Genomic DNA, 10,515 nt, shown 5'->3' with positions numbered 1-10,515 from the left:
GTGTTTATTTATCCTTTTTTTTCTTTTAGATGGACGTCCCAACAGTCCAATATGCATAGGATGTACAGTTAGTAGGTTGATAACCTACTAACAGATGAGTTAAACATTACACATCAGAAATAATAGAGTTCAAATATTTGACTATTTTTTGCTTTTCATAATTGAAATTAATTGAAAATGGGTAAACAAACCATATAGCAAACCTGTGCATAGTAATGTCTTCAAACACAAATATTGCATCAAAAAAATCACATTTTTTTTGCTTTGTGTATTAAATATTGTGTAAACTTTGAATATGTCCCATTTCCTATCAGCGGTGTCTTTGGGGAAGCTCTAAGCTAAAGTTCTTTCTCTGAGTAGAGATCAATGTTTAAGCACAAGTGAATGGGATTTAGCACCAAGATGGATAAAATGAACCACAGATGTATGGAGATAGTAAAAAAAAAGACCAAAATATTCAACTCAGATTGTTAGTTTAACTTGACAATACTTAGGACCCTCGACAGCAGATTTGTTTTGCATCAGGAGGGGTTTGGTTACATTTGTCCTGAAAACAGCAAAGCTTTAGCAGGGGGGTCAACCACTGATCATGTGGTCGGGGTAAGATCAAACACTGGAAACCATTTTCACTCCTTTTTTTATTAAATCAAAAGTACACATATCTACAGTTCAGTGTAGATACATCTCTTATGGGTTTAGAAAGTACAGTACAGTTTATATAGATTTTTTTAATTTTCAATGATATTTATGTTTTTCTCCCTGTGAATGTCCCAACATACAGAATGAAAACGTAACCACTTACAATATGTTTGCTTTATTACAACATGGGATCTTATTTTAAGAAAAGGTTTAAAAAAAAAAAAAAGCATTAGTCCAAAAAAACAAAAACAGATTGTGACCCTAACATCTGCTCTCTATGGCTTTGCTTTCATATTACTCAAGCAATAGAACAGCAATGTTAAAAAAAAATAATTAAAAAAGGCTTTAAAATCTGGTTATCTGGTTAAAGGTTGAAATCATCAACCTTTAAATGTAACAAAGCCCATGAATTCAATAGTAGAGGTGTACAAGTAAGCAAAGGTCCAAGATTTACAATGCATAGCTCAGCTGTGAGAACTGACAGTTAAAACAAATGGTCCTTATAATCACGAGGTCCCAAATCTTTTTGATCCTTGGAGAAAAAAAAAAAAAAAAAAAAAAAGATGCAACCAAACCATAAAAATGCCTTTAAAAATATTGTGGATGTAGTTTCCAGAAAAGAAACTTGCATCGGAAAGCAAACATGAGGTAATAAGATTCAAAGGAAAATATTGAGAATAACACAATCACTTAACTGGCCTTTTTTTTTTCCTGCAAGTTAAATTAAACTCTTGCTCCAATTTCTGTTTACGTGGTAAAGCCAAGAGGCCCTCTGTTCCTATAGTGCCACCTAGCCATCGAACATGAAGGCTACAACTAAAGAGAAAACACCAGAAACCATCTTCATTCTGACCTGCTTTGATGTTAGCAGAGCGCAAACATTACTTTTATGAAAGGAATTGTCAGGTTTTAGCTTTAAACATCTTTTCTTTACCTACATACTGGAAAAACATTTGAGAAAATATACAAGGAAACAAAGTGAAAGTTTACAGTATGCCGATACTGGATGACTTGGTGCTGTGAATGTTGGGGTAATACATTTCCTTTATAATGCAAATACTCAACAGGTCAACACTGTGCTGTTATATGGTGACGCTATCACTTGGCACGGACTACACGTACAACACTATTTAATAATAAAGTGCTGGAAGAGCTTGATGGGAAACATGGTGACCTTAATGACATCTAATAATCAGAGACATCATTTGATTGTTAGAAGAGCCTCCAGTGCCTCGTTTGTGGACACCCCAAGGAAAGAAAGCTGCAAGAAATAAACTAAACTAATGCAGGAAGATCATCTCAGCAGAGTTTAGAGGTGATTCAACCATTTAATTTGAGCACCGTCTCCCTAACAAACCATGTTAAGGCCAATCGGTTGTATTGGAAAGGCATGTCTAAATAAGCAGAATCTGTACCAACATCGCCATCTAATGAGACTTTTAAATGGAGCGGTGTGCTTTGGTCTGATGGGATTAAGATTGAGCAACAATCAATCCACTGAAACGGGCCGTTGGAGGCTACCTCAACTTTTTTAGTACTTCTGCATCCAGTGTAGCTCACCGTGAATCTTAGCAGCTATCACTGATGTTAGGTCTAAAACATGGAAGAGATGATTGAGAGGAAAAACTGATAAACCAAGAGATTATGAAAAACCAGCTGACTTGTTAGAAGCTGATTCACTCTTCCATGATGATCCAAAACTTCCTAAGACTAAAATACTTTAAACTGGATCAAACACATATATTTTTGCTTGAAAGTTTACACACCCTCCCACGAAAGAAACTGATAAATTCACACTAGTTAGTCAAATAACCCAAAACTGAAACTAGAGATAAATAAATGATAATTTCATAAAATATTTGTTTTCTGCCTTTAATGTTTGGGTACATAAACTTTCAGGCACAAGCATATATTGGAAAGGACCTGGTGTCCACAGTTAAGCTGTTTCTCTTCTAAAGACCTTGTTATTGAAAAACTAATGCAAATACACATGTGCTATGATGCTAAAAGTTAGCAAAGAAACAAAAGTCATACAGGCTTTTGTGCTTTGAACAAACTGTTAGGAACTCTGCTGCTGAAGCTGGATTTTCATACAAAGGAAGCAACACAGAATATATCTCCACACCAAAATGAAGTAAAAGATGCAGTGATATCTATTTTTCCACCACCAGAGATAACATATTGAATAAATATTCTATTTCTGTACTTTTGTTTTATAAAATAGTCTTTTTTTCTAAAATTGTAAATATTTATTTATACACAGTAATCTGTCCAATGGTGACGAACTTCACGCTCACCTTTAACCAGCTATTAAGATTTTTAATACAGGTGACGTTTGGAGAGGAAAAAAACAGAAGATGTCCACTTTCATTTATAACGTTTCCTTCATAACCTAAATAATATGAGAGATCACTTCTTGGGGTAAATAAAAAGTGTGAAAATTTATTTTTTTTTTTTTTGGGATTAGCCTTTTTAAATGATAATGCAACCCAATCTGAAGGACTGAATGTTTTTTTTTTTGTTTCCCGCTAAAAAGCAACATTATACAACACTGCATAATCCAGTCTTAAGTAAATTGCATCCATTTAGACCTTTTTAAGCTATTTAACTGATGTTTCTTTTTCTTTAAATTTCCCCCCTGGGATGAATGGAAGCTAAAGTTGCTAACAATATGAAGAACAATATCATTTCTACAACATGAAACAGTCTCAAAAAAGTTAAGATACAGATTGGTCTGAAGATTATTATTAAGAGACCAACCAATATGTTCTTTAAATGGGAGATCAAATACCTAAAAGTCTGATCTGATTTTTTTTTGTATATCTTTAACAGGTTAGACCTTAAAAGAAAACCAGACACTAGTTTAGATTAAGAGTCTTCTCTCTATACGGGTTACTACTTCAGGAATCCTTTACAGAAATCTGCCACCTCTTATTTTCAGTTAAACTTTGGACAGCAGGACTGATAAAAACCCAGACTGTGTTTTGCAGACACTTGGAGGCTAGTGCAAAAAGATTTTGGCGGCAGTGATCAGGGCTTAAGAAAAGCCTAATTTTCAGTCACATCAGATGATTGTCAAGAACAAGAAACAAAATGAAAGAGAACAAAAGAAAAGAACCTTCCAACTGATTTTAAATGGACTTTATGCACCGTGATATGACTTCAGCTGCTGATATGAAAAAAGTGCAACTGGTGTTTCACTGAAGGTTGGGACATCAGTCTCTGTTCAGCAACACGAAGCAAATAAGCAAATAGTGATGTCAAAAATGGATCAAAACACATTTTATAGTTTCCAATTCAAAAATATTGTAATGATGTACGCGTCATCTGTCATTGGTTCTGCTACTGGCTGGGAGAAATGAAAAAAACCCATATTTTGTAACAGAGAACGTGGATCGTGTTCAGGTTTGAGACCTCTGTTGGTTAAAAGCTGTGGAGAATGAAGACAAGTTATCCTCTAAAAATGGAAGCGACGAACCTCTGGAAGCCTTCAGGAAAGGAAGAGAGGAGGGGAAGTCCTCCCACTACTGACAACAGTGGTTTTTGCAGAGCAGGAGAGGCAATGTTTGGGAAGAATAAGGAAAAAGAGGAGGAAGTGCTGAGAGCAAAGACAGTCAAGTTGTGTCCAGCCAGCTTGTTGCCAGCATGAATAGCTTTGGCTCTCAGAGCAAGCTGCAGCGGAAGAAACTGCTCTTTTTCTGTGGCTCCGAGATCTTGACTCCGTGACCGGCACCCTGAGGAGCGTTGCCTTCCTGAAGCAAAAATCACAGAAAAGATCAATTAAACACAATTTCACTTCATTTAAGTCCATAAACCCATCCTAAAGCATCTGTAGGTGTTTCTTAACAAGAAATAATTGTCAACTAATTTAGTAATCGATCGTTAACTGGGGTGCAGAGATTCTAAAAAATGCCTTCATCTGATAGAGCAGTAATTATACCAAGATTGTAAAAAATAAATAAATAAATATATATATATATATATATATATATATATATATATATATATATATATATAAAGATTTTGCATTCAAGCTTAGAAAAAACTTTTTTTTTTTTTAATCTATCAATATGCTCTATCCAGAACTCCTCAAGTGGAAACATTTTAGCTTCACCTAGTTTGATTCTGTAAAAAAAATAAAAAAAATCTTCTTTAAGGAATCTTTGCCGATGCCATTATTAATCGAAAACATAATCGATAGATTAATCGATTTGCAAAATAAAAAAGTTAGTTGCTAACTTAATTTGAGCCAACATCAAAACAGTTTTCAAACTTCGCAAACCTCAATGTTTTTTCTTGGGCTTTCCTTTGATAAACCAACACAGTAGCATGCAATTATGGGGTTTAAAGAAATGTCTTTTTCATAGATTTTTTTTAAGTTAAAAAAAAATGTAATCAGACAGAATTTTGGTAAGCGTCAATATGTGTGTAATTCTCCAACCCTTAACTTACATTCAGAGCCACACTTGAATGGTTAACATTGAAACATATCATTGATCATAAGGACCTATTCAAACTCCAGACCTAAACAGGAATTTGTGCAAAGAATGAAAAACTAATGTTTACAGATGGCCTCCATCCAATTTGACTCAACCTGGGCTTTTTTTTATTTAATATAGTCACTAAAAGTGAAAAGTTGGTAGACATACCAGAAAGACTTTATCTCTTTGTTTTTATTTTGGAGAAAGAAGTAAAATGTTTTCACCCCTCCAATTAACATAAGGATAACCCATTGAAATATCCGGCAGTAGTTTGACAAAATGTAAACAGATCATATTGGTTCAAATGCTTTTGCAAGACCCATACTTAAGTTTTCCTACCATTTTTGTGTCCATCTTTGATTTGATGTCTCTGGCAAGAGTCAAAAATGCCTGTGAATCCAAAGAAAGGTAAATTAATTAACAATTTGCATATAAAGCCAGGGCAATAAATCATTACACATATCAAGCGAGAAACTAGGGGCATTAGTGCAGGTAGAAGCAACAAGGATCAACTGATTTACAGGATTAACTCCATGAGTTTAAAACATTTTCTCTGATATGCAAATAACATTTCTGGGATTGTAACACATCTAGAGCTGCTTCCAGGTTTCAATCAGACATAAATCCAGCTGGCATTCAAATAAGATAGAACAAGCAATAAGGGAGAAGGTTTACATTTTCCACATTGATGTTGGCCTTTGCACTGGTCTCCATGAACTTGATCCCATACTCTAGTGCGAGCTGAAAGAAAGAGAAAAGAATCATTTCCAGCAACATTTCATAACACAACGGCGCTAACAACAAAACAAACCAAAGCTTTCATTCTTAGCTGAGATTTCACACCTTTTCTCCCCTGTCTTTGGACACCTGCCTCTTGTCGTTGATGTCACATTTATTGCCAAGGACCATCTTCTCAACATCAGATGACGCATGCTACGTTAATAGAGGGAAAGTTACAGTATTAAGTTTCACGCAGCCTTTTAGGAAGGAGCAAACATGTCAGTGATAATTAGTTTCAAACAGCACTTACTTCCTCTATGTTCCGTATCCAGTTCTTGATATTATCAAAAGATTTCTCATTCGTGATGTCATAGACAAGCATGATGCCCTGCAGACACATATTGCAATTATTTAAAGCACCTTTAAATGCTTAAAGATGAGAAACCAATAGCATTTACAGCTACCCACCATTGCTCCTCTGTAGTAGGCTGTTGTGATTGTTCTGAAACGCTCCTGGCCTGCTGTATCCCTGTAAGAGTCCAAGATGGTAAGTTAAGCAGAGGTTGAAATATGCATCTAGGGGGTTACAATAAACAGTAACTCACAGGTGATATTTTTTCGGTTTAAAACATGTCTTACTTTTTCACATCGGGGAGATTATGTCAAAGAGCTCAGATTGGAAACGTTCAGACTTTTTTTTTTTTTTTAGCTCTATGCCTTCATAGTGAGAGGCAGCTTGTTCATAACCCAAAAATCCCATTCTAACTGGTTCCCTGTATGGTTTGGCACATATCACCCATCATACTTCCTTTTTTTTTTTTTTTTTTACTGTAAATTAAAATATTATTTTATTAAACTGTGTTTAAGAAACCCAAAACCTGAGATCTGATATTCATCTAAGGTTGAAACAATGAATCTTATTAATTTATTATTATATAAACTAATTTAGTAATGGATTCATTGTTAACTGAAGTATAAAGACTCTAAAACATGCCTTTAGATGACAGAGCAAACCACTTATAGCAGTAACTATAAGACTGTAAGAAAATATATATACATATTTAGCCTTTAATATTTCACTTTTATTTTTAATGTTCTTTTTGGAGGTTTCAGAGGTGATGTTTGTTTGTTTTATATATTTTGCTTTAGTTTGCAGAAGTCAGAGCAGCGTTAAAATGTACAACAAGTGCAAGGAAACACACATTTTTCGGATTATTATTGATTTTAAAAGTAGAGGACTATTTTTGAACTCTTTTATCAGAGAGAATTCGCACCGCTTGAACATGACAAACTTTAATAATATAACATACTGCTTATACTGTATCTTAACTGGAGGATATGTGGTACTTCCAGTGAAGGCAGACAACCAGCTGGATGCCGACTGGTGGATTTATTCATTAAATGCACACCCATCCAGCCACAAATCCAATCAGCACTTGCAAATAGTTCATGTAGTTTTTTAATGGGTGCACCACCCTTGCTTCCTTCTTCAGTTTTTTTAGTAAGGGACCTACATCTTAGCTCTTTGGTTTCTTTCATGTTAGACAGGGAAACTTAAAACTATGCCGTTGACAATATCATCTACCTTAGCTGTCAACATCTGCATCTTTTCCAGACTTACTGATGACTCTGTCAGTTTATGTGGCAGACCATATCTTACTTTCACTTTGTAGATTTAAAATAAACAGCCCTTAATAAGATCTTTATCACTTAATCTTCTTTTAACATCTCCAAAACCCTATTTTTGACCTGTCTGCTGTGATTCGTGGCCATCGTTGTGCTAGTTGTTTATATTTAGTTACAAAAAAAAACGCTGAAGTCTTCACAAAAATAGCAGTAGCAGCAGTATATGCTTACAAAGGGTCTCCAGGTTCTATTTCCTATTTGAACAACTTTTGAAGGGAACTGACTGCAGTGGGTTTTATAAAAAGCACAAATCTATGAGAATTCTACTTTTGAAATACCTTTATATACAGTTCATCAGTTTCTTCCAACTTTACGATTATGCATCACTTCTCTCTTTTATATATCACACAAAATACACTGAATTCTGTGGTTGTAATAGTGATACAATGTATATCAATTAAAGGCAAAGCATCCTATATATAAAACAATGGTTGGCTTAGATAAAAGGGAATCTTACCATATCTGTAACTTTATCTTCTTGCCATCAAGCTCTATTGTCCTAATCTTGAAATCAATACCTGTGGAAAATCAAGCATAAACTAGCATTCCTATCATAACTGTAAAGCTGAGATCATTTAAAAAACACATTGAAGGAAATGATTAACCCGCAACTGACATAAATATAAAACATATCAGGTTTTCCGGTGTCTTTCCAGAGCATAGACGGGTCATAGACACTAGGGCATATAAACCGGTACAAAAGGTAGGTTTCATATTGACAGCATGCAAGAAAAAAAACAAAACGTTTACAGTTCTCTCCCTCCCACTATATTAAAGCGGTCAGGACCACAAAATCTGCACAAGGATTAACGTTCTCTAACAAAATCTGTAATGCCTTATATGGCATATATAGCATAACCAGCATTCCAGCAATTAGACGAATCCGCAAAGCCAGTCCTGCGTAATGTAAACAGAGAATACACCAACATATCCCTCAGTACGTACCTATTGTTGAGATAAACGTTGAGTTGAAGGCGTCCTCTGAAAACCTGAAGAGCACACAGGTCTTCCCGACACCAGAGTCCCCGATGAGAAGTAATTTAAACAAATAGTCGTATGTTTTCGCCATACTTGATATTATTGCGGAAATCCCGCCCGGCGAAGATAGGATGCATGAAGTTGATATGTCGCCCCCTGCTGGCACGGCATCCACTGGCAGGAAGTTATCAGTGACGTGTACCCAAGTTCTTCGTTGGAACCTACCACTTCATGGTGCAAAATCAAAGACATCTTAGACTTAACGTTTGGAGCCGATAATGGAAATTATAAAAGAAATACCTTGAAAAACTTTACCTCAACTTTTTTACATTTTGTCTTGTTGCACAATTGTTCCAAAATGTCACGACCTGAGCACACACACAGCATTATAGACAGCCCAAGAGAGGGGATTGTGTTCTTTATAACTTCAGCCACTTCCTTCCACTGGAGTTACATGGAGGAACTGAAAGGGCCAATAATACTCTTTTGTTGTATGATAAAGAAAAACATTGATTTGTATTTGCTAAAACAGATTCATTTGCAATTAGATATGTGATGTTTTTTGATATCTTAAAATCCACTTTTTATTGATTACATTTATTAATATTTAGACTTTAGACAGATTTTATTCGTCATTTTGTTTACACAAGTGTAAAACAAAAAGAAATTTCGTTTGGAAACAGCTAACTGGGCAATTCCATCTTTTTAAAAGTGCAGCCTTGAAAAATAGTTAAAAAAAAAATTGCATTTCTGATTTACACAAATATTGCCAAAAGTATTTGCTCACCTATCCAAATTATTGGAATCAGGTGTTCAATCACTTCCATGGACCTCGGTTTATAAAATCAAGCACCTAGGCCTGCAGACTGTTGTTACAAACATTTGGGAAAAAAACAGGTTGCTCTCATGAGCTCAGTGAGTTCCGGCGTGTAACTGTGATACAATGCCACCTGTGCAAATAATTCAGATGTGAAATGTTCTCGCTCCTAAAAATTCCACAATCAACAGTCAGCTGGATCATAATAAAAAGAAAGTGTTTGGGAATGACAGCAACTTAGCAGGCCGTGTAAGCTGACAATGCAGGGTCAGTGGATGCTTAGGCACATAGTGCGAAGAGGTCACCAACTTTCTGCAGAGTTGGTCACTGTACACCTCTAAACTTTAGATTAGCCCAAGAACAGAGAGCTTCATGTAATGTGTTTCCATGGTTGAGCAGCTGCATCTAAGCCATACATCACCAAGTGCAATGCAACGTGTTTGATGCAGTCGTGTAAAGCACACCACCACTCGACTCCAGAGAAGAGGAGATCCATTCTCTGGATTAACGAAGCATGCTTCTCCACCTGGAAATCTGATGGACAAGTCTGGGTGTGGCAGTTGCCAGGAGAACAGGAAGTGTCAGAATAAAACTATCATAGTGTAAAGTTTGGTTGGTGGGGGATTATGGTCAGGAGCTGGGTTTGCCCCCTTGGTTCCAATGAAAGGAACTCTGTATGCTTCAGCCTCCCAAGACATTGTGGACAACCCCATGCTTCTAACCTTGTGGGAATAGTTTGGAGCTGACCCCTCCCTCTTCCAGCTTGACCGTGCACCAGTGAACAAAGCAAGGTCCATAAAGACATAGATGGTGAAGTCTAGTCTGGATGAACTTGACTGGCCTGCAGAGAGTCCTGACCTCAACCCAATAAAAACACCAGTTGGATAAATTAAATAGCCAGGCCCTCTCATCCAACGTCAGAGTATGACTTCACAAATGCACACAAATTCCCCTAAACACACTACAAAACCTTGTGGACTGCCTTTCCAGAAGAGTTGAGGCTTCTCAAGTTGCAAAGGGTGGACTGACATCATTTTAAATCCCTATGGATTAGGATTGGGGTGTCACTTAAGCTCATGTGTGACTCAGGGCAGGTGAGTGAATACTATTGTGGGTATATATTTACATTTCAAACTCATCATTGCTATGCAACTCCAGTCCTATGTCTGGGGAAATAAGTCAAATTAATCAAAG

At 36.1% G+C, this 10,515-nt stretch overlaps 1 protein-coding gene across 1 annotated transcript; it reads right to left on the bottom strand.

The window, feature by feature from the left end:
- Nucleotides 1-623: 623 nt before the first annotated feature.
- LOC119785204 (ras-related protein Rab-8A) lies at nt 624-8,678 on the bottom strand. Its single transcript, XM_038287700.1, has 8 exons — nt 8,472-8,678; nt 7,984-8,044; nt 6,309-6,369; nt 6,151-6,228; nt 5,964-6,053; nt 5,796-5,861; nt 5,460-5,510; nt 624-4,391 (listed from the first exon to the last, which is right to left on the bottom strand). Exons 1-8 carry the CDS (start codon nt 8,593-8,595, stop codon nt 4,302-4,304), a joined length of 621 nt encoding a protein of 206 aa, XP_038143628.1. The 5' UTR covers nt 8,596-8,678; the 3' UTR covers nt 624-4,301.
- Nucleotides 8,679-10,515: the final 1,837 nt, after the last annotated feature.

Source organism: Cyprinodon tularosa, unplaced genomic scaffold (assembly GCF_016077235.1).
Source record: "Cyprinodon tularosa strain WSP-4 unplaced genomic scaffold, ASM1607723v1 ctg243, whole genome shotgun sequence".
NCBI lineage: Eukaryota > Metazoa > Chordata > Actinopteri > Cyprinodontiformes > Cyprinodontidae > Cyprinodon > Cyprinodon tularosa.
Note: the sequence above shows the minus strand (reverse complement) of the source record. Positions and strands in the feature narration are given on the sequence as shown.